The sequence below is a fragment of the Homarus americanus genome, unplaced genomic scaffold (assembly GCF_018991925.1).
Source record: "Homarus americanus isolate GMGI-L3 unplaced genomic scaffold, GMGI_Hamer_2.0 scaffold367, whole genome shotgun sequence".
Classification (NCBI taxonomy): Eukaryota; Metazoa; Arthropoda; class Malacostraca; order Decapoda; family Nephropidae; genus Homarus; species Homarus americanus.
In genome coordinates, this window is record NW_024743709.1 from 4,274,676 (window position 1) to 4,300,722 (window position 26,047).

Consider the following 26,047-nt stretch of genomic DNA (forward strand, 5'->3'; position numbering starts at 1 on the left):
GTTGTATATTTCTCCAACCTACCACCAATTATGACCTCAAGTGGTGCTTTTACTGTAACATTCACATCCTCTGCCATGAATTACACTTACCAGTACAGACACTACAGTTTCTGTACCAACAATGCTAATCTAACACAAGCAGCATACATCTTCAGCTGAGATGAGTACAAACTGTATAAAATTTCACAATCACATCAGTATTGTGTTTTATCTTGTTAGGTTAGGTTTTGGGGTGAGTTCTTCAGACTGGGGCTCATTCTCAATTTATACCATGGGTTTTTGGGTCAAATATTGTTGGAATGAAACAACTCTGTTTTTACCATGAGACAATAATCATCATTGTTTTATGGCAATTTTCCATGCTTGCATGGGTTAGCTGTGATAACTTGATGGCATGGTGTCCTAAATGCCATCAGACAGATAAATTTTAATCCTATCTTACTACATTACATATTACTGACTAAGTAACCAACAATGCAAAAATGTATTATACCATTTTATCCCTTGGAACGTAAAATATTTGGCAAAAATTTGTCTGTTCATTTTGTCCAATTAATAATTGGCACCTTTATACTACATCTTCTGTAGATTCCCCAGCTTTAATAGTCATCACAAATACAATTACAATACCTGTACTGTACATACAGCTTTAAGACAGGTAACCACTAAAGATAAATGCACAGGAATTCTTACCAAGTTGTGAAGTTTTCCAGAGAGGGGGATAATATCGAGAACATTGATGAGGACAAAAGGTGTTGTGAGGAAAAACAACACCACGAAAAGAATAAGATTGAGAAGAACTGCCTTCAGCCACCAATGACGATTCGTTACCGAGAGGTTTCCCCTGAAAAAATCATCATATGTTACAAATGCTTGCTGTAGTCTTACATTACTTCTAACTTAGGATGTAAGTGTAGTCTTTACAGTGTAAAGAGAATAACAGTTGATCATGCTTTGATAAGTCTCTATGTAATATATGAAATTTACATATTCAGTACATATCACAATAAGTCTTATTCTTAATAATTTTCAACTCCATAAAATTAAAGGCTTCCCAAATCATTTTACACTTGAAACATACCAGCTTAAGTAAAAGTGGCATAACTTTTCAATTTGAATTTTAGGTACAATAGCTCTGAATTGGAAATTATTAATAACAGCAATATGTGCAGACAACAAAAGCAACACCATGCCACTAAAGCCAGTTATACAGCATGCACAGGTCCAGGACCAGTCCCTGGTAGATCATACTCGTATGATCAATGATAGGTTTGGGTTCAGATTCTCTAAGGCTTGTACAATGAATATTACAAGAAATATATATTGAATGAACTCGAATCTGGATCCATAAGCACCACTGAGTGAGAGTGGACATGACACGATATTACATAACTGCATCATTCACAACTAAGTGCCACCAGTGTCATGGATCTTGCAGTGTTGGAATGCAACTGTGTTTTCCCTAAGTTTATGGTTCACACATACTGTATATCAATTACTTATATCTTGAGGCACCTATCAAGATACATGGTACAATGATGTAGCAGGAGCCTACTGTATATACTGAAGACACAGCCATTATCACAACACACGAGGGAGACACTGGAATGAATTCTTTATCTCCTAACTCAAACAAAACTTCCTTATCATGACTGTCTTTATATACCATATCTTGCAGTCCATTCTCCTTCCTCAACCTAAGTCGTCTTCTATGCACCAACAATGGCCATCTCCCATGCAGATACTCATTGTCATATTTTACTTGTCAATCCCATGCTTTCAGTCTATTCACATTCCAGCACAGTATTCTACTTCAAAAACCCATCCTTCACTTCTTGATTATTTTAATGGAAATCATTCATCCTTACAACGTATACTCTCCCTCATTTTAAAGGGGAATACCGCATATAATCTTCCCTATACACTCTGTTACACAATTTCCAGAGGTAATCCCTAAAAATGCTGAAAAAGACATGGCTGGATGGACTGATATTACTCTGATTGCCAAGTCAAACTTCTATAACTGGGCTCAATGCAAAACTTATGGGTTAGTTCTACCATCATGTGGGACAAGCACCAAGTGCTAGCACTAGGAATATTAGAATTTTCTAAAGCAATGTCGATTAGAAGAAGACTGTTAGAAGAAGACTGGAATGATGCTGCAGCATGGATATTGTTTAAAAAAAATCTGTTTACTTTCATCATAACTCAGTGCAGTATTGTACTTCCAACTACAATCAAGGCCAATACAAGCCTATCATTTGGTGCAATTTTGTATTCATGAAATTTAAAGCTCTTAATGCTTTCAACTGCCAAACCCCTTGGCTCAAGTTACCTATTTTGTAGTCCGAGCTTAATTCAAAACCAAATTTTACCAAACTATATTGCAGTATAATACCCCTTTAACCCTTAAATGGCAGCCATCATCAGTGGAAGTTAGCTACAAGGTTGGCAGTCAACATCAAAGGATGTTTCATGTTCCTTGCATTCCAATATTTGCACAAATAAGGGCATCCTTAGCTACCATTTACAGGTTAAGCAATCCTTTACTAACCTACATATTCATACTTTTAATTTTCAACATTTCTGTCAATTCAAAGGCAATAAAACATTCCTACCTACTGTACCAGTATTATTTTCAATATTCATTGTACACACAAGAATCACTAGAGTTAGACTCACCAATAGATATCTTCAGGAGCTGGTGCAACCCTGATGATCCAGTTGTGTGGTTTTAGCTCCACTGATACAGAGGAAGTGGGAGGAATCTTTAAACAATCACATTTAGTTTTGTGATCAAGCATAACTTTCTTCGCATTTTCAATAGAATCAAATGTAACATATGCTACACCTGTAGGTCGCTGCATAGCTTTGACTTTCTCATTCTCAACATGGTTGGACAAGCGAGCTTCTTCTTCTGCATAGTATTCAATGGCATCCACCTAAACAACAAAACCTATTTTCAGCATTCAATATTTCATTGTTACATCATGTTCTTCATTATGTACCTAAAAATATTCAAAAAATGAGGATGTCAATTTGGGAAAGTAATTCCTTTCTAAAAGACATAAATATAAGCTTCTATATATCAAATAAGGTTTAATTTTCCTCATTACATAACTGTATACTGTACAATATTACACCTTTCACACATTACATAAAAAATGTGAGACGAGGTAGATAAAGTCAATAAAACATTTGAATACTGTACTGTACTTCAGAAAATATCACTAAGTAACATGAAATGAATGAAAAAGAAAAGGATAATCTTGTCAATGACTTTTGCTTATAAATACCCTGCACAAATAATAATTAAAGGGTACAATCTTTTGCATTTATTTTTTTCTCTGTAATTTTATAAAAAAAAAAAAATTTCTACTGCAATTAATGCAGGGTGACCAAAAATTAGCAACATACACACAAATTTTCTCTTTATGTTCAGTACTGCACATCCTTATATTTCTTATTTATTTATACAGAATATTTAGTTGTGAAAGTGGGTCCCATACACATGACTGCCCATTAGTGACAGTGTGGATACAGCACACTGTATACTAAACCTTCGGTACACAAGAAGGCAGCATGGCCAGTACTACACTCGACCACATTCACTTCCCCAAGTTGTAAATTTAGGTACTGTACACATTTACAGCTAGGAGAACTGGGATTTCCCAGGGATCAAACCATTAACCCCTGGAACAGGAGATGAATGCCGTATTCACTTAACCACCACACTTCTATCTATAAAAGGTACAACAAATAAATCCTTGCACACAGCAAGAATCTCATTTCACGTTTTCCAAGAACAGGTTCTTTGGTGGACTAACCTTGTTAAGATTCATTTTCTACGCTTACATAAATAGCCATGATTACTATGTAGCACGGTATACCAGTTGCCATCAGGTAAATTTGAAGCAAGTTTTACACTAAACAACTTTAACAATGGGAATTGGGCATTATTTTACATGCAGGACTTCCAAGTATCCTATTAGCTGGCAAGGCAGGGTTGTTACTCCTTAAGGTAATCAAAGATTACCCACTTACTTTGTAACAGAATGAATTATGTACAGTATTGTGGTTTTGGGATAGAAGCCATCAAGACTTAGACTGCTATTCCCACTTTTTTTTCAAACTCTGGGTCTACCTAGAGACCATCAGGTCCCAGACGGACACTCCCAGAGCTTGACCAACACGGTCATAAATTAAAAATATGTAATTGATATATTTCATCAATTTAATATCTAGCTGTAAATTTTCATGTGTTAACAAAATTATACACATGTATTTTTTTTTTACAAAACTCAAAGTATAATATACAGAAGTAAGCAACCCTAAGCTTTGTTTATTCACACCACATCCTCTACCTTTTTCTTTATTTCCAAACTTACTTATCTTCAGTTATGTTTTATTTCTCTTATGTCTATTAATACCATAAACAAAGGAATCTCTTATTTCAAAATAAGCACAACATATTCTTAATACAGTATACAACTTACAGTTGGACAACCAAATATGTCACAGCAGCCACAGATAACTCCACATCTATATGGTCTCATATCAAGGCGTCTATTTGTTTCTTTCAGGTATGCCTCACAGAACAGCTTTGCATTCAGGGCCACTTCCCTAAAAGTAAATAAATATTTTTTAAACAAGGTGTTCTCTGTCCAGGAACTTCCAAAACACTGCCCTATCCTGGACAGAAAACAGCAAATTACACCCTCACAACTTTCCCTGTCTGGTGAGTCATGCCTATCTTCTTTAATTACATTCTGACATTATCCACATTATATGATAACATTAATTCTCTCTCTAAAAATAAAAGAAATCTTTACAAAAAAGCATTACAAAAATGTGAAAAAAAAAAAAAAAACATTTAATTTAGTTTGAAAATATACCAGTAGTAGAGTACAGGGCAGATAAAAATGTAAAAATTTCAACATTTTCAAAGATGTAAAAATATATTCATATTACCTCTCCTTATCATAGGCGATGAGGGATCTAATATCATATGCAAACTGGACATCGTGGACCTCAATTTCAGGATAGGCCTCTCTGAAAATAAGTAAATGGATATTTGACACCACAGCACTGGAATGAGAAGAAAATTGCCAACTGAAGTACAAAACAATATTAAAAATTAAGCTATAAATTATCATATCTAAAGTATCAAACAAATGGGTTATTAAACCTAGAAACATTAAACAAGCAGAGTTACTGTCGACTTACTGGAAATGTTTTAAAATTGTGTCCTTGTGACAAGATCTCCGTGGTACCCTTGTAATCATGAGTGTGCGAGAGACACTGGTTGTGACTTCACGAAGTTCAAGTTTCTTAGAAAATCTTCGCGTGAACAAGATTCCAAGAGGCAAGAAAAGGAAGGCCAGGGTAACATGTACCCACATCAATCGAGATCTGAGGGTACATAATAAAATGTCATGTACCAAAACAGAGTTATGAATATGTGCTGTAAATCCCACTAGCCCACTAGTTTTAGTACTTAAAAGTATCACAAAAGGATACCAGGCCTAACATCTTCATCCAAAAATGAAGAAAAATTACTTCAGTAAACAAATACAAGTCATAAGCTGAAATACTAATGATGGCTACATCAAAAATTTATGTAAAGAAAAGGTAAAGAAATTTAAAGCTCCACTTCCATAATAAAGTGTTGCATGTTATTATGTAACCTGAGAGTACGTACAGTATTAAACATTTCTATGGTTCCTATGAAGCTTGTATACTTTAAAAGAATTCTGACATGATCAATGGAATTTTTGGAATCCTAGGTTTTCTTGTGAAAATAGCATGGAGAAAAAATATAGTGCAAATTCTGGAATTAGATAAGAAAATTTAAGGGTATTGTATTGTATTTGAAGAAACACAGCAATTATAAGATTCTGCATAACTGATGTAAAGAAATGAGTGGGTGGTTCAGAAAGTAATGATCAGGAATGGTCAAGAATATGGGTAAAGAAATACACGATATCATAGCTTTCTGATGCATTTCAGTAACAGGTTTCACAATACTGTATACAAAAATATAATAAATTTCTTACTCACCGAGGACTAAGGTTGGCCAAGGTGGTGTGGCCGAATTCCTTCTCATCACCCGCAAGTGTTCCTTGAAAGTTGATCGGTAGAACAATGACAATACTGATGACACACACTATCATCATGTATACAATTATGTGACGCTGAAAGGACAGGTAACTGATGGCATCTCTTCCACTCTTCGTCAAAATCTGTTCATCTCTGCAGATTAAACATTTATGACCACTCAACATATTCCTGTCTTGCAATTCATATTATAAAACACTCTTGCATAAATAAATACAAAATATTGTATAATCATGCAAGGAATAATATCACTCTGGAATGATGTTGGCACCTTATCAACTTTGGCACCTCTGCACGAATGTGTACATTCATATTTATACACTTATAATTACAGTAATATGTGGATTTTCTTCTTATTTATATATACATACTGGTAAGTTTATGTATTATATACACAATTTACACAATTCCACCACACTTTGGTAAAGGTTTAATCTGTGGCAATGCTCAAAGCATGGCTCAAGGTAGAGACCAGTGTCACAGAGGCAAGAACAGTAGTAGCCTCTGGCCATCATCATCCAGCAAGTTGTCAATGATCACTTTATGCCATTGCTTTCTTAAATTTTCAGAGGGTTTTCTTTCAGATTTGACCAGGTGTGAAATATAAATCCCCAGGGGTATATATACTGCACAGTACCTACAACACCATGGTTGATATGATTTGCTAGTACAGTTCATATTTTTAAGTACACTACCTAACCTCTGATGAATTAATCACAGTGCTGTTAGGGGAGACAATAATAACCAAATCTATGATAAAGTAACAGTCAATAACAGATATTAGAGCAAAAAATGTACACAGTACATACAATCTGCTCACTGTTACCTACATGTCTATCACAATCCAATCCTAGGAAATAGGAAGCTAACAATACTCATTCTCTATCATAAATTACTTACTTGATTTTGAACAATGCCAGGATCCACGAGAACAAACCCTTGTCTATGTGCATGTTGAACTCCAGGGAGGACACAGAGTCAGCCTCCCCTGCCACTTTTCCCATGTCAGTCTCTTTCCCATAGAAGATTTGTGTCCACCTGAAAAATATGCCAAGTTGGGCATTGTATGTAATACTTGTTTAATCAAGACATAAGATGATGTACTGAATGTATGTTTTGATTCCTAATTTCCACTGTTTCAAAGAATAATGGTACTGGTAAAGCCTTGCAATTACTGTAATCTCATGATACAGTACATGGCCAAGTTCGCATCCTTATCTTCACAGTTTTAAAATGTAAACAAGAAAAAATGTATCAATTGAGCATTTATTCAATGGACAGGTACATAAGCACAGAAATATATAATACAGTCTGAAAAATAACTGACTTACTCCAAATTTTCCTTCATACATTAAAAATCCTTAACTGTTACATATTCTAGCATCAATGTTAGGAAGAGCATGAGTCAAAGCAAGCAAACCTTGATACCTCTATCCATTCAACACTTTTATTTCATTACTAATTCTGTTTATTTCTCTAGTGTTCATTCAATGGTTAAAAATAAAATACCAGCAGGTTTCAAGAAATTTTTTTTACAGCACAATTGGTGAAAATAGTGCTGTCTCACTTCTCTACCTATTCTTATTTCTCTCTCCATGTACACTCCTCCCAACTTTAGCCTCTCCTTCACTCCCACCTTTGTATCTTTTAGCAAGTCTCTTTCCTCTCAACTAATTTTTTTTTATACATTTCTCCTTACTAATTTGCTACCTTTCTCTCTTCTGCTCAGTAGGTTAGGTTAGGTATACAGTTCATGCATTATTTAATTCAACTTCTACCTCAGTTGTCTATCCACAAACTTTTAGTCTAACAACCCCTTTATCTTCTCCATTACCTCATCTCCAAGTACAGTATACTTAGGATTTTTTACTCTTTTTGGACTACCAGGTATTTTATCTGTTTCCTAGTATCAACAACTCCCTTAACACTCTTTTCTACATCACTATCTCTATTTCCACTCACCCGAAGCACTCTGTATATTACCACAAACCCTGGCCACTTTCCCATTACTAGCTGTATATTGAGTGCTTGAAAAATACATACATACTGCATATCCAGTATACATGTGGGGTGGTAAAGATTAAAACTATAAGGATTGCTATGATACAGTACAGTACTATAACCAAAATTTAAAGAATAACAGAAGAGGAAAACATACTAGGAACCTACACATTGTACTGACTGAAGCCAAGATGCTTTGTCCTGAAATGAGAAAAGCAAACAAATTGTGGATATACAGTAATCATAAAGGGCTGAAAAATTCCATTGAGCTAACAGCATGCAAAAGAAATAAAACAATTTGAAAAGCTAATAATTAAGCACTTTAAGCTACAACCAAATTAAAAAAATACAGCTAAGCATTCCATGAAATAGCATTCTTTACTTGCTTTGAAAATACTGTACTCCGCATTGAATGTCATACAGAACTTTGCAACAGGACATACAGAAATAAGTCTACAGTACAGTACATTAATATTTTAAGTATTGAGTAGTACAGAAATACCACTTTACTTTTAATTAAACTACCATAGAATATACACTCCATCCAGCTACAACACACATAATTCAGTTTCACATTTATCAATATTTGCAGAATTCCTACAATCAAAATTACAACCGATATGTGCCACTGCTATTATGTCTACAAAACAACTACAGTACTGCAATCATAATTTCCTTTCTAAAAAATGTTCTGCCCATGCCTATACTGTATCACATTCATACAACCTATTCTAGCCTTTTCCTTCATAACCCTAAGACGACAGCGATTGTAAATGAATGATCAGTGCCTTTTGTCCCTCATGAAAGTGATAGTAATCATCAGTGTAGGAGAAGTGTTTAACAGCCAGGAGGAAAGAAACCAGGAAAGGTAGATAGAAATGCTTCTCTATGTGTTACATGTGTACAGCATAGGCATGTACAGTATCATCAACACCAGCATGAGGTGTTCCAAGTGCATGAGACTGGAGTAGTGCCAATGATTTTGGTTGCAAAATCATTGTGGAAAAACAATGGCATAACACCACTGTGAATATATATATATATATATATATATATATATATATATATATATATATATATATATATATATATATATATATATATATATATATATATATATATATATATATATATATATATATATATATATGCTGTATGTATATTTTACAGTGGAGTTTGCATTTAAGCAGTCAATTGAACCCGTGGAGGCCCGCGTAAAACAATAAACGCGTAAATGAAATAACAGAACATATGAGATTAATTGAAATAGAGACTGGGCCGACCCCCAAACTCCACTCTTCCCGACACAGTACGTACGTTGTAGTAAAAATAACATCTTAATTTTATGATAGTTTGCACACACAATTAGTATTTAAGAGAAATACAGTCGCAGGTTAATGTCCATTCAAATAATGGACTCAACTCCCCCCCCCCTTCTTCCCACACTAGCTGGCTCCTCCCTCTATGAGGAATATTTTGAATATAAATGTCATATATTTTGCACAAAAGATAAAATTTTTGCTCTTTCTAATCAAAATTCTTACATTTAATCTAAAATTTGTATGTCTAATGCAAATTTTATGATGTTTATATTTAAAATAATCACAATCTTATAAGAATTCCAGCAATGTAAATTATATTCTGGCTGGGTAATTTGTATGAATTTTATGAGCTAAAACAAATATCTTCAGTAAATACAGGAAAAAAATTATACTTCACCCGCGTCAATGGCCAAATTTACAGCGTAATTAAAGCATTTCATTCTGGCAAGGCACAGCGTAAATGATCAAACGCGTAAATGTGCCAAGTCCGTTGACTTGCATGGTCAATTAGGGTGTGCCAAGTCCGTAGACTTGCATCGTTTTCCATCTAAAATAAAATTAACTGATGCCTTCCTAAAGAAACCATCGACACGGGACCAGGTTTGTTCCACTCTACGAATTTTTTGCGATTTTTCCACCAAGTTTGATGAAAAATTATTGTGCCGTTTCGGCTGCCCAGAACAGACACAGACACACACGCACACGCCTAGTCCTATAGTATATTGGATATATATTTTTTTTTTTGCCACGACTGTATGTTGATGCTCCATGCCCATAAACCTGTTCTTTAGGATTACTGAAAGAAATACAAGAAACTAAGAATACAGTTGGGTCTCACATTACGCGGTTAATGTAACCCGGAGGGTACCGCGTAAAGTGAGGAACGCGTAAAGTGAACAACATAACATATGGGATTAATTGAAATGGAGTCCAGGCCGATCCCCAAACTCCACTTTTTGACGACACACAACTATGTTGTAGTAAAAATATTATCTTAACTTTATGATGGCATGCACACACAATTAATAATTAAGAGAAATATCAATAATATTAGGTTTTTTAACACTTACATTAGTAGAAAAGATGGCTGGGCACACGGGGATGGGCGGTTGGTTCCGAGGCAGAGGGCAGATTATTGGCCCTCACCTGTATCACTTGTATCAATTGTATCACTATCCACCACAGAGGCTTGCAGGGCCTCTTTGTCAAACCCCCCAAAGTTCATATAAGTCCATATCCTCACTATAATTATCACTATCACTGACTTGGGCCGGCTGTAGTGGGTGGCGGGTGAAGAACTGGTAATGTTTTGATGGCTGGGCGACCTTGTGCGCACCATTTTCGCGCCTCTTACACAACATGGCGGATGGCGGGAGGTTTGGATCCAAAAATGGCGCGGCTTGCCAGCCGCTCTCCGCGTAATGGGGTTCACGACCGCGGAATGTGAGCATGTTAGGTTCCGGCAGGGCACCGCGTTAACGGTGAACCGCGGAATGCGGGACCGCGTAATGTGAGGGTTGACTGTATCTGTTTGTAAAGTGCAGTTCATGGACAGGGACAATTACTGACAGCACTGTCACGACCCAAATCCACATTTTCATCTTGATACAGTACCTTGTTTCTTTCATTTCTCCTCAGAATACATAAATGGTTTCTGTCTTAAAGAAATTTTTTATGAGCCTGAAATGTCGTAGAAGGTAGTGAGAGTCAGGAAAGTGATACCTTCCAATACATCTTATCATTTATTTTCAGATCAAATTACAGATTATATATCTAATATTTTCTATTATTGAAAATAATATATTATTTATGATGAATTGCACACCATAAGAGGCTGATCATACGAGAACATAATAAAGAATCAATAATAAAAACAAGTCCAAAGCGAGATTGCCTTGCCGCCCCCCCTCCGTCACATCTAGTAAATACTCATTATCTTCCCTCCCATTGTTTGTGTCTGTTATTATGCATACATTTCATCTTATTAACTCTCCTCCTTTAGTTGACAATCTTTCTTCCCTTTCTCTTCGCCGCAATGTTGCTTCACTTTCTCTCTTTTACAGGTACTTTAACGGGTCATGTTCGGTGGAATTGGCATCCTGTGTACCGCCGGCAAGGCCGTGGGCTCGTAACACACGTCTTGCCTTCAACACTCGGCACCGTGCTATCCCCCATTTACTCGGCATTATGATCTTTCCTCATTCATGCATTCAGTTACTTCCTGGATGTCCGGCCCATCCCAACCTAAGCCAATCCAACATAACCCAATCTAATGCTTCACTACCCGGGTCATTTAATCTTCCAGATAAAAGTTTGGGATGCTGATTTTGCTTGCACAGTAACATATTTAGTTCTTTAAGTGAAAAAAGAAAAAAAGAAACAGTACAGTAATACACTTGCATGACAGTTTAACCAACATGCTTAATGCTCCTACTGCTACAGGGTGTGCAAAACCAGGATTTATGGGGATGTGCAAGTCTTTCTATATGATTCAGTGTATACAACCTGCATTGCACACGTGCACGTCATGTACTGTACTGTATGTCACAATATAAAAAAATATTAATTACCATATAACTCATCAAGTATTAACATAGGGAAGATAATAAATTCCAAACTAAAAACACCATACTTAAATATGTAACATAAAATTATCCAATATCACAGCTATGGTAATACAGTAGACTACATTTATTAACTAGTTACAACTGATCAAGTGCTGTACAATACTTCAAGAGCAAAAATGTGGAAATATTGAAAAAATACAGTGAATCAATAGCAGACACATTCAAAAGGTAAATAAAAAAGAAGCTCACTGCAAAAATTGCCATCACTAAATAGGTACTTACCTGCTCTCATACTTCTGAACTAATGCCAATCGTCCATAATTCCAAGCCTTCTTTCTTAGTACAGTGAATAGGATTAGAAGCAACTGGAGAGAGAGAGAAAGAGAGAGAATAAGTAATATCACCCCACACTGATCTGCAAAAATATGTGAATAATAAAGGAATGAAATGTGGAATCCCATTTAATAAATGAGAGGGTTAAGCAAATGACCTGTGAGAACAGTGTGCTACCATTAAACACCCTCTCCGTGACCTTCAAAGACAGGTTACACTATCCAAATGGAAATGTACTACAATAGGCTTTCAATCACACCTGGAGTTATAAGAACCAGTGGTTTGGATCAAAGCCCAGTGAAGATTCAGGTTCACAGTCAAAAGAATCAACTCTAGTTCATTAGTTCCCTGTATCTTACTCTGTATCCTCTTCAGTCATAAAAGGGAGTTCTTTCTCCTATCACATCAGTTTCTGCTGATTTACAAACCAACATGCCCCTCTGCAGTTTGGAGTAGAACAGGATTCATTCTTAGCTCCAATGGTTTTAATTATCTACACTTCTGATTTTGTTGCTTTAATGGAAGCACATAACACCGAGTAAATCAATTTACGCAGACGCTACCCAGTTTTACGTACCAAAGATGAGCACTGAGGATACAGTAGACAAATTAGCATCTCTTTTGTCTGACAAAGATTTGGATGACAAGGAAGAGAGTAGAGATGAATGAAGGTACAGAAACAGAAATAATCATCATCATCATAAGGGACACATATATGAACATTTGGAAAATTCTAATGATCTAAAATAATGATGAGTAGTTTATTATTATAAAAATTATACCTTTGGTTTGTTTAATATTTATCCTGACAGTGATACAGTCGAAAATAGATCCACCAATCACAATCACCGTTACACACAGCCTTACTTTACCAAGTATTGCCAGGTAAAATTGCGTGTACGTGACCCAGGGTGAAGTCACTGGATCTTTGGCCGACTGTACAGGTACATCCTTAGGAAATACTGTTCTGTGTCATTGGTGAAACGCTCTGATATCCCACTATTCTTATTCCCACTATCTTTTTTAGTGTGTGTTGCAGTGAGTATTGAGGTGATGTGGGGGGGATATGGTGGTGGTGGTTCATATGATTGTTACTGTTGTGGTGAGAGGAGTGAATATTGAGGTTATATGAGAGTGATTATAATAACAATAGTACTGTAATTATAATGTGGATAACAATGGACTGAATAATCATACAGGGTATACCTAAAATTGGAAGGATACCATTTCACACAAATGGGAAATTAGGGTGCTTCAAAGTACAGTACATTTTCTGCAAATTTCAGTGTAATACTGTAATTACAGTACAGTATTTTAACAATGAAACCAGAAAAAAAATATATGCTCATATATCAGCATAAATATTAAATGAGAAATACCAATAAGAAATAAAGGAGGGACATAATAGGGTAATATAACATGGAAATTAAACACTACAGTATAATCCAAGTACATCCAGGTAAAATATGATACAGTACAGTACCTCTAATAGGGGGTTTAAGGCCGTATTGACCCCTATAATCGAAAAGGTTAAAAATTACATACCTAGAATACAATTATTACTACCATACCATACAAGTAAACTGCCTGTTGATTACAGTTCAAGATAATGTGATAATTTACCATTAATAGCAAACGAACTCTGATTTACAGAATTTCTCAGCGGCAATATCAAAATATCAAATTGATAGCTGATTGAATATACAGTATACACACGCAAACTCGTATCAAGAGCCTTATGCAGTAATTGTTAAGTCTCAAAAATGGGCCTCATGGCCTTGAACATTTATTTAATAATTTCAAATAATCAGAAGCACAGTACAAAACAGTAGTTTACTTTAGAAGACTTGAAAGTCACAAATACCTATAAAGTAATGATAATGATGCAAACTAAAAATTATACTTCTAATGAATAAAGATACTCACAATCCATCCTAGAAAGTTGATTAACAAATTCTCAGGAATTCCTTCATATCCTCCATAAAACAAGTGAGTCTTGTTTTGGATGACATACTGATTGCAGGCTTTTTTGTCCACTGCTTCCTGGAGGTCATCTAGGTCATCAGATGATGCATACACAGTTGTATCCTGAAGGTCATCTAAGTCATCAGTTCCCATTGGTGCATACACAGTTGGGTATGACATTGGTACGGTAGCATCCATCTGTAAGTACCTTCCTCTCTTAGTGATATGTTCATCAATGTACATTTGACTTTATTGTTTATAGCCCTGAATACGTTGCATGCACTTGCAGACATGTACACAATGAGGACCAACTTAATGAATAACATGCCTTCTTGAAAAAGCATTCCCACCATGGCTCACTTTCCCATAAAATGGCACTTGATACACCTCATGAAATATGGTATGTATTTAAAATAAATACAAGCATAATATTGCTTGTATGCAGGCTTATACGAAAATACTGTACAAGAATTAGTCGCAACATTAACAACTACCATAAATATTTTTTTAGGAGTAAATTTCATGGGTCCGACTAATTACCCAAATGTACCCGGAATGAAATCAAATAATGGTCCTAGATGAATAAATAGGACTGCCAATCACTTCTCGACTAGTATTTGGTGTCACAAAGTCACAAAAAATTGGAAAACTTACTTTAATCTGAGTTAATAGATAGCGTGCATGTACCGACGGAGCGAGGAATTACCCAAATGTACCCAAATGCAGTCGCAATGAAGTCAAATAATGGTCCTAGATGAATAAATTGGACTGCCAATCACTTCTCGACTAGTATTTGGTGTCACAAAGTCACAAAAAATTGGTAAACTTAATTTAATCTGAGTTAATAGATCGAGTGCATGTACCTAACCTAACCTCGACTAGTATTTGGTGTCACGAAGTCACAAAAAATTGGTAAACTTAATTTAATCTAAGTTAATAGATCAAATGCATGTACCAAACCTAATCTAACCTAACCTAACACAACACAACTCAGATTAAATTAAGTTAACCAATTTTTTTTGACTTTATGACACCAAATAATAATCGAGAAGTGATTTACAGCCCGAATTACACTTGTCCGACCATCATTTGACTTCATTGCGGCTACATTTGGCTACATTTGGGTAATTCCTCGCTCCGTCGGTACATGCACACGATCTATTAACTCAGATTAAAGCAAGTTTTCCAATTTTTTGTGACTTTGTGACACCAAATACTAGCCGAGAAGTGATTAGCAGTCTGATTTATTCATCTAGGACCATTATTTGACTTCATTCCGGCTATATTTGGGTACATTTGGGTAATTAGTCGGACCGAATTTCATCGCTGGCCATCTGCTACCACTCAACCCATCCCACCTCTTAAGTTGACTTTAGTCTATAGTACTGATCTGGTCCCTGAAGGTGAAAGGTTCTGTGATCCTTGTGTAGGATGTTGAATGAAGTTCTCTTTCCAGTCGTCTGCCTATAACTTATCATAAGTAAGATCTTTGGTACTTGCTTCCAGTCAGAAAAAAAAATCATATTAGGACAGTGTGGATGTGTAGATCACTAGTTGGAACCACAGGAAGGAATCACCACTGATGGTAAGGAACACATCTCCCACTCGTGTCTGAGCCCTACCAATACAGTAAAAGTATCTGAACCATACACTTAACTTTCATTGAATCTGATAAGTGGAAGGGTTACTGTTGTTTGCACATCTGAAAGTAGAATTTTTCAGAAAATCCACATTCCATGTCATCTAAATCCACCTAATATATAATAAAATTTTTGGTAAATGTCTGGAATAGCTTAAATGCTTAGAATAACTTTGCAACACCAATATGCTGGATGTGTGTTGGGGCATTTCAATTTGTCAATTTGGTGCTGCAGCATAAAGCCATCAAAACAATTAACAAAAACCCTCAAGGATTGTACATTTGTTGGATTATATCACTGTTTCTCCGTTTCATAGATATTTCCTGTTAGTATTCTGACGAGCTACACTTGATAGTGCCACCACCATAGACCCTAAATCAGCCCACATGAGCACCTGGGACACCCCATGACTTTTCTCTAATTAAATTCATCAAAATCTCTACCTACCAACACTCATTTATATCCCAGACTAGTGATCTGTGGAACTCCAAGCCACAAACTGATTTTCCTGTCTTATGACTTCTATCAGTTCAAATCATGCTGCTTCAAATATCTACAGAAGCTTATCTTTCTTTTGAGGTTATAATCAACTGAGCAAAAAAAATCTGTCTTTCAAATGGATAGTTCACTACAGGTTCCACCGTTAATGCAAATTTATACACAGCACCAAATAGGCACAGTCAGCCAAAGATCCAGCGATCCCACCCTGAGTCTTGTACTGGAAATTTTACCTGGCAATACCTGGTAAAGTAAGGCTGTATGTATAGGTGATTGGTGGATCTATTTTCGGCTGTATTACTGTCAGGATTAATATTAAACAATCCAAAGGTAGAATTTTTATAATAATAAACTAATCATTGTTGTTTAAAATCATGAGAAATTTCCCAATGTTCGCATAAAGGTATTTGGTTAAATAATGAAAAAATAATGTTAATGAGTTGGCATCTCAACCACGAGGGCTGCCGCAAGATTCTCAGATCAAATTTTCTTCATTTTTTAAGTATATATATATATATATACATATGGACATTTGGAACTTCTCATGATATGGCGAAATTTGAGGCATTTTCTGGACATGAGATGATACACCTGCATCGGCGCTATGCAGCCCTGGCGGGTTAATCCTATATATTAAACGGTTAGTTATCCAGACTATATTTTCCCCATGGTTTTTGAATGATTTGAACCTTCATATCTGTCTGAAATCACTGGTTTTTGTAGATGTCTCAATACATGGATCACCGAAACTAAAATTTTACCATATATTTATCGATCAAATGATTCACTGCATTGGCTATGACATTCAGCGCAGTGTCTGCGTTTTTATATCTCATTGAGTCTGGCCAGTAAATAACCCTACTTTCCTCCCTCATCATAATTGCCCCTTGTAATATTTGAACCTTGGCTTGCTTTTGTCATGACCCAAGTAACAGTTAAATCTGAAGGAAAGCATTACGTGGTGACTAATACCACTGGGGCTAGGTGTTCCAGCTTGACCAGAACATGTAGAAAAACTGAACGAAATCGACCAATTCCTTTATATGCCCATTAAGGAGCAGCATCTGTCCACAAACTTGTTCAGTTCACAAAATAAATGTCAATTACCCAGGATAGACTGTGGGGTACACAGCATATACCGTCTAAATTTCACATACCGACATTCCAATACCATATAAGTTTTCACTAATTATATATAAAAATGTTACTCTGTACAATATTAAGTCTTAAGTTTTGTTAAAGTGTGTTGACTGTCAATAGCAATTCACCAAAGGTCTTATGAAAATACATCTTTTCAGATACCTATAACACTCGAAGAAAGACCTTGCAGTTCCACCAATTAACAGTAAACATACACTGACAGCATTTTGGCAATAAAAACTTACCATTATGAGGAATACAAGAATAATAAAGGAACCATCTGGAAGGCACCTACCTACACCTGACGTAACACTCCTCTATCAACACACTGAACCTCCAGCCCCACCAGCTGATTCACCTGACATGTTCCAATAATTTTTTTTCTGAATTTCACTTAGTACAATTTTAAACAGTATTGCTTAATATCCAGTCTGTCGAGATTTGTATGTCATTTACATCAACGAATATAAAAAAAAACAAGTGATTTAATGGTCCAACAATAAATTCCATTTTGGACACTAATAAGTAAGTAGGTTCGCTATAGGAAATCGCAAAAGTCGTGTTATTATGTGACTGATGATTTTCTCAGTGTAAGCTAAAACCACTACTATTGAACATTAAATTATCAATTATATCATAATTTTTAAACTCTAGATATAAGAAAAATAGTAGTGGTACAAACTTTAGTATTATCGTCTGTAAAAGAAATGGTGATGGAGGGCAAAGACTGTATGGCAGGGGTGTGTAGGTTGTACGCCCTTCTCTAGGAGCCTGATTTTTTTTTTACGGGTATTAGCTCACCCGGACACAGGTCACCGACCCACATCAGGGCCCGGGGGTGAAAACGTAATAACAATAACAATAATAATAATAATAATAATAATAATAATAATAATAATAATAATAATAATAATAATAATAATAATAATAATTCAGATAAGTAAAATTTATAATAAAAAATACAAAAATAAAAATAAAATAATAATGATAACAATAACAATACTGAAAACACTGCAATAATAATAATAAAAATAATAATAATAATAATAATAATAATAAGGAACCATAAAGAAATTAAAAAAAAGATCATTAGTGAGAAACAATATATGTATATTGTGTTGTCAATAGTATGAGAAACAATTGAGACCCTGCAATTGTGTGTAAATGAGGCAGAAAGTCAGATCAGCAACCTGGGACTTGGTCACAATTTTCGTGATGCCATATGGCAGCAGGGTCTACCATTAGACAACACATTATGCTTCCAATATATTCCCAGGCGGTAGTACCTCCCTGTTTGGTAGCTGCCTACTGTTTCTCTTATAAATTTTCTTCGGGAATGTACTCTCCATATCCTATCCGTAGTAGTTTTTTTCTACGATAACCAACTGGAGATTCAATATTTACTGTTAACGAAGTGTATTTAATATGCTGACCCAGCACAATTGTACGAGCAAGTGAACTTAGACATCATGATGAAAAATGAAAACAATTGTTCGAAAAACATTCTGTACTCCTAATTACTGCACTGTGGCTATTATACAGTAATCCAAACCAAGGATTCTAACACTGTACAGTGTACAGTATTAGAATCTTGCCCAAACCAATGCACTTAGTTGAGGCCTTTTTTCACCGATCTTGCCGTGCCTATCGATCGTTATAATGCTTGCAGTCATCATTTGTATTTTGGGGTAATCTTATATAAAACCGGTCTTTCTCAATGTGAAGTGAAGGTAAAATAACTGTATTAATTATTTATAGAACAGATGAACTCACAAACTTTGTGTACAGTTCATATAACTATTGTAGGCGTGAAACAGAATATAGTTCTTTACTTTTACTTTTTTCCTCTTCACCACTGATCGGCTCGTTAGCCGCTTGGGCGATCGGTCACGTCTCTGTTACGCACTGTTAGCAAGTACTGAGCATGCACCGGCTCCTGAATGTACCTGAACCTGCTCCAGTGTTGGTCAAGTCTGGTCTTGAAAGAGCTCACACTCGGTGCCGTCACAACACTTTCCGGTAGATTGTTTCAAGAGTTCACAACTCTCACACAGTTTTCTGGACTAAAGGCTTCTTCAATCTTGAGCTGTGACCCCTTGTGGGCGAGCGTCCGCCAGCTCCAAGTAAGGACACTCGACTGAGTAGTGCCCCTTGAGATGCTTATACACCTCAATTAGGTCGCCCCTTGCCCGTCTGTAGTATAAGCTAGGCAGGTTCAGGCGCTCCAATCTCTCAGGGTAGTTGAGGTGCCGAAGTGCAGAAACCAGTCTGGTGGCCCTCCTATGAACATTTTCAACCAACTGACAGTCCCTGGCATATCTCGGGGACTAGACGGGTTGACAGTATTCCAGATGGGGAAGCACTTCACTCTTGAAGATCGTTACGAGGGACGGACCGTCTAAATATCTGAACGACCTTCTTATAAGACCCAATAATTTATTTGCCTGATTTACCTTCTACTCGCAATGGCCCGAGAACTTCAGCTCTTTGTCAACATACACACCTAGGTCCTTCTCACATTCAGTCTCAAATAGTGCAGTTTCTTCATCCCGTTGGGACATATGATACGCTTCCTTACCGTTGGAACGTCCCAGGTGTATCCTCTTACACTTCGTGACAATCTCAGCAGCCATTTCTTCGATCATTCTTGGAACTCACAGAGATCCTTCTGCAGCTCTTCACAGTCCGCTTGGTTCTTGATTTCCCGAAATAAATTGGCGTCATCAGCAAACATTTGTATGGAGGAGTGTACAACGTCAGGCATATCATTTATGAAACAAATGACACAAATTTAGCACTCAAAATCGAATTACTAGACGAAAACTAAACAGGCCTCTTTATGGTAGTAACATCTTCAGTTTTTTAATGCATTTTGAAATAAAACCTTAAAACAGGAAGTACAGTGTGAGGGTCAATGGCCGCGAGGCTGTTCTCGGTGATTAGAAACCAGTATAATTTTGACCAGTCGTTCTTTTCTTAGTTTTATTGACATTAAAGTGTGAAGGAGTCGACTTTGTTGTGGGAGTGTGTGGCTGAGGTGCAGGAAAGATGCCCTCTGTAACTTGAGTAAACATCACGAGGTTGTATGACCACCGAGTCCGGAGTCTTAAAGTTTCGTATGATAAATTCTCAGTTCCTGTACAGTATGTGTTTTATTAAAACACCTCTAGCTATCTCAATTCATGAGGGGTTGTCCAGCGTTGAGTTTTAGCGTGACTTCGGTTATGATTTTAGTGATTAAAATAAGAATGTCTAAGTAGCCATCAATCACTCATTCATTTTCTAGGCTCCGGTCAGGGGTACAGTAGTTGACACCTGTCATATTATTCTCAGACTCCGTTGCCTTTAATGGGAAATCCTTTTGTTTTTTCTTAGTGACTATTGAAAGGGGTAGATTACACTATAAATTTATTGTAGGAGGGTTATTAAAGTACATTCCTAAGCTTTAAATGTCTATATTAGCTATAAGGACAGTGACCAGCCTCAACCCGTATAACCTAGGAATTATGATTTACATACTGTAGTTGTGCCCAGATACCTATGTCATGCTACAACTCCACGATGGCCACCTTGTTCTCACCTTCACTACTCATGCTAGAATGATCTCATTTCATTACACATCGGCCTTCTGAATGCCCATGGGAGGCACTCCACTTGGCTTCTTACAAACTAGTCAATTTCGAATTGTATCGTATGGTATCCTCTTCGCCATTCATCGGTCTGTTTAACCACTTGGGCGGTCGTCCATGTCTTACGCACTGTTGGCAAATAAATACAGGGCATGCACTGGGTCTTTTTCATATTTGGTCTCAGTTTACGGTGCTTCCTCTTCCTGTTGGTACGATTTTGTATTTCGTAACGATGAATCTAGGCAGACATTCATTTGACCACTCCTGAAGCTGATAGAAGTCTTTATGTAACTCTTTGAGTCTTTCCTGTCCGCTCGGTTCTTAATTTATCTGAATAGCTTAACTCCGTCTGTAAACATTTGTATAAAACGAACAAACAACAACGGCCCAGGCCCCCATCGTCTCAGACTCTCAGTGGCCCTGCGACACCCAGCTTGTCAAGGGTACACATAACGATTTCATGCCATTAATCACCACATGTTGCTTGTGGTCATAAAGCAAGTCTCCAATCCACACCAGGATATTCTCTCAAATTTAGTACCCTTCCAGTTTAATTTTCAGCAGATGCAGGTGGAGTCTCGGCCTCCCACAAGTGTTACAAGGGATATTTTCCCCCACACCTGAGGTGGTTGGTCAAATTGATAAGTGCCATAAACACTGGAACGTTACATACAGTCATTGGGCCACCTATTCACGTGTGGATATTGGCGTGAGTGCTACTGGATGTGAGTGGGGGTGCCCCTATTGCCACAAAACGGTTATGGTAATATCGTAAACATTGTTGTTTAATAAGGAATTCTAGAATTAAAGACTTAATTTATATATCAATAACTAAAAATAAGCTAGGGTGAGGCGGCAAATTTTACGCCAAACTTTCCTAAACTTCCATAAGAAATTAAAATCTAACAGACATAAATAATTTTGAAATAAATTCAGCTAAGACAGGGGGGGTATGCAAAAAAGTAAGCAAATGCAACATTGGGCAACTTCCTTAAGGCAGAAATTAACTGATGTACAGCTAAGTACATGGACACGGACAGTAAGTTCATTGGATCACTTCAGGGTATCCAGTCTGTGCTGATCACACTCAAACTTCCGCGCCGTTGCTATTTGAACAAAAGGATCTCGCAAGTTTTTAGTAAGATTAAGCTCTTTCATTCTGAAGATTTTTTTTCTTTATAATACATCTTTTTTTTTTTTTTTACAATAAGTTCGGTTTCTTAGTACAATAATGCTGTGTTTTTAAGTGCGGTTCTTTTCTGTGTGGTATTGTTTACAATAAGTATTGATTCTTTTACAAATCCTGTTTTATTAATAAGCGTTATTTCTTGAGCCCATTATTAATTTCCCGTAGTATATCGTTATATCCCTATCGTTAAACTGCCGATTTGGTAGTGTTTACACTGTCAGTTTCTTGCTATACTGTACTTACACATTACACTCTATTATCACTATCCTCTAACTACCGCCCAATCAGTCTAACATCAATAGTAGGCAAATTACTGGAAGCAATCATTTCAAACTCTATTCGAAATCACCTGGAGAAGCACGGATTGATCAATGATTCCCAGCATGGCTTCACAAGCGGACGTTCTTGTCTAACTAATCTATTAACATTCTTTTCATCAGTTTTCGAATCGGTGGACGAGGGGCACAATTATGATGTGAGCATTAACGGCACTAAGTCCCATTGGAGCAACGTCACAAGTGGAGTTCCCCAAGGCTCAGTACTTGGACCATTATTATTTATTATATACATAAACGACATAGATATCGGCATTGACAGCAACATAAGTAAATTTGCTGATGACACTAAAATAGGACGTGTTATCAAATCTGACGAGGACTCGGCAAAACTACAGGAAGATCTAAACAAATTTTTCGAATGGTCTGAAAAATGGCAGATGAAATTCAACGTCGACAAATGTAAAGTACTCAGTATAGGAGATGTAAACAGGGAAACCAGATACCAGATGAACAACGATGCCATAGAGAAATCCGACTGCGAGAGAGATTTAGGAGTAATGATAAGTAGGAACCTTAAGCCAAGTAAACAATGTGTTTTTGCTCGTAACAAGGCTAATAAAGTACTTGGGTTCATACAAAGGAGTGTTAGTTACAAGACTAGCGAGGTCATCCTAAAACTGTATCTTGCTCTTGTGAGACCACACCTGGATTAAGCAGTTCAGTTCTGGTCACCGTATTACAGAATGGATATAGAATCCTTGGAAAGAATTCAGAGGAGAATGACAAGACTAATCCCGGACATTAGGAACCTTGAGTATAGAGACAGGTTAAAGCATCTTAATTTGCACTCCCTTGAGAGACGTAGAGCGAGGGGCGACCTGATAGAGGTGTATAAGTGGAAGGCAGGGCTAAACAAAGGGGACATTACAAAGGTACTCAAACTATCCAACCAGGAGCGAACTCGTAACAATGGTTTTAAATTAGACAAATTTAGATTTAGGCGTGATATAGGTAAACACTGGTTTGGAAACAGAGTAGTGGATGAATGGAACAAGTTACCAAATATCATTATTAACTCGAATACGCTGAATTGCTTCAAACATAGGTTGGATGCTCATATGAGCAATAGGGGTTGGGTGTAAACGGGACTGCCCAGTATGGGCCAATAGGCCCGCTGCAGTTTCCTCCATTCTTATGTTCTTATGTAGGTGGCAAGGAAGGATAGACTGAACAGCTAATAAGCTGGTACGTGGTTGAAGTGATAAAAAAATAGATGGCTTGTGGAGGTATGGGATGTTTGGTTCACACTCAGGATGGGATGGAGAAAGGAAACTCACAATGTGCTCTCTGTATACATGTTGTATTGGATGTACAATGCAGCTTGGTGCTGGGAAGACAGCATGGTTACAAGCGTGATGTAGAGAGAGCTGGTTGGTGAGGATGCTCAGAGGAGGACCAGCTTGTGGGTCGCCATGCTCGCCGGCGGGAGCGAGGACCACCAGGCAGACGGAGGAGGAGGAGGAGGTGTTGCTGGCCGGTTGGTGTAGGTAGAAAGAGACAGGTCACCACGAGGTCAGGTCTTAAATAGCGGGGGGTAGGCGTGGCTTAGTAGTTGACCCCCGCTCCGTGGTGTATGGCGGCGCTGGTTGACCTAGACCACGAGGCACACACTGTGGAATTCGTGGGGTCGGCTACGCAGCGACAAACAGCGTTTGTAGGGGAGAAATCCACTACAGGCTATATCAACAATCACTTGTGTATAAAATGTACGCAGGATTTGCTAACTTTTAAAGAGAATTATCAGAATATCACAGAGACAAAGCCAAGGGTGATAGCTGCTGTTATCACCCTTCCCATGATCATAGTCTTATCTTGTATCATTGTTCTCTTGATTGTTCAAACACCGTATCACAGCTTTTGAGTCACTTCACAGCATGGCGCACATCACTTTCTTACGTAATGATATTAATAATAATAATAATAATGATGAATTTTGGTTTAATTCGCGGTATTTTTTGCCCAATCAGATTCAATTATAATTTTGGGTCTCATATTTCGAAATTCAAATTCATTTCCGACCATGGAAGTCTGCAATGGGTGTCACTTCAATTATATGAAATTGATTGCGCGTTTTGGGGAAAAAAACGAACAAGCTATAGCATTTTTTAAATCTCATGGTGTTCTCTCAACCTCAGTAAAGTGTCCTAAGCGTAAGAACGAGTGTAAATATCGTCATGAGCAACATAGTTGGCATCAGCGTCAGCCGCCTGTACTGATTCAGTTTCAGATTTGCCCCCGAGGGGGCTAGTTTATTGGGCACCCCCTTACATCCTGTGCAAGGTGAAGCGCAGAAGCGTTTACAGCGCCCAACAGGGAAGTATGAAAAGTTCATACTTGCCTTTATGACTCGTACATTAAGGGCGTAAAGGCCTGAAGGGTCATAGGTTTTGTCAAGTTACATAAAGTGAGAGAATGATGAGTGTGTGGGGGAGCCACCTGTACTGATCTCAGAATCCGACGACAAACCAGAACCAGGCCAATAAGGTAAGAAATAAGTGATTCCATCACATGATGAGAGTTAGGCTAGGTCAGGTTAGGTTAGGTCAAGTCAGGTCAGGTTGGGTTAGGTCATGCTAAGTTAGTGATCCAAAAAAGGTTCTGTTTATATGTTTTTCAGTGTTTATGAGTGAACGTATTTTGTATTCACTTGGCCATGAATTTTGTTGGAAAACGCCCCACCCAAAACCCCCGATAACTAAAAAACAGGCAATTTCCGACGGAAATCAAGGTAATAACCAACCAAAACACACAAAAATACACGACCCCGCGAATTCCCCAGGGTATGCCTCGTGGTCTAGGTCAACCAGCGCCGCCCACGGAGCGGGGGTCAACTACTAAGCCACGCCAACCCCCGCTATTTAAGACCTGACCTCGTGGTGATCTCCCTCTTTCTACCTACACCAACCAGCCAGCAACACCTCCTCCTCCGCCTGCCTGGCGGTCCTCACTCCCGCCGGCGAGCATGGCGACCCACAAGCTGTCCTCCTCTGAGCATCCTCACCAACCAGCTCTCTCTACATCACGCTTGTAACCACGCTGCCACTTCCCAGCACCAAGCTGCATTGTACATCCAATACAAACAGAGAGCACATTGTGAGTTTCCTTTCTCCATCCCATCCTGTGTGAACCCAGACAACCCATACCCCACAACATCACAAGTTTCGAGAGTTCCGTTTTCTTTGATGCATGAGCAGACCTTATAATTATTCTATACATCTTGGTCAAAACAATCATGGAGGTTACGAGGAACTGCCCTACGTATGATTAAGCAAGCCAACTTAAAATATAAAATCCAATTTCTAAGCATT

At 37.4% G+C, this 26,047-nt stretch overlaps 1 protein-coding gene across 3 annotated transcripts in view; it reads right to left on the reverse strand.

Moving 5' to 3' along the window:
- LOC121877246 (calcium permeable stress-gated cation channel 1-like) overlaps positions 1 to 17,946 on the reverse strand; it is a 32,965-nt gene extending 15,019 nt beyond the window's left edge. For 2 of the 3 annotated variants that reach the window (XM_042382893.1, XM_042382895.1), the window contains exons 1-11: positions 17,879 to 17,946; positions 14,267 to 14,503; positions 12,290 to 12,372; positions 8,287 to 8,319; positions 7,018 to 7,155; positions 6,061 to 6,252; positions 5,227 to 5,412; positions 4,972 to 5,052; positions 4,497 to 4,623; positions 2,683 to 2,942; positions 694 to 844 (exon numbers count right to left, since the gene is read on the reverse strand). In XM_042382893.1, coding sequence (XP_042238827.1) covers positions 694 to 844; positions 2,683 to 2,942; positions 4,497 to 4,623; positions 4,972 to 5,052; positions 5,227 to 5,412; positions 6,061 to 6,252; positions 7,018 to 7,155; positions 8,287 to 8,319; positions 12,290 to 12,372; positions 14,267 to 14,503 — 1,488 coding nt within the window. In that variant the 5' untranslated portion in view covers positions 17,879 to 17,946. The remainder of the gene's footprint in view (positions 1 to 693; positions 845 to 2,682; positions 2,943 to 4,496; positions 4,624 to 4,971; positions 5,053 to 5,226; positions 5,413 to 6,060; positions 6,253 to 7,017; positions 7,156 to 8,286; positions 8,320 to 12,289; positions 12,373 to 14,266; positions 14,504 to 17,878) is intronic. The other variant, XM_042382894.1, reaches the window with a different exon arrangement.
- Between the last annotated feature and the right edge of the window lie 8,101 nt (positions 17,947 to 26,047).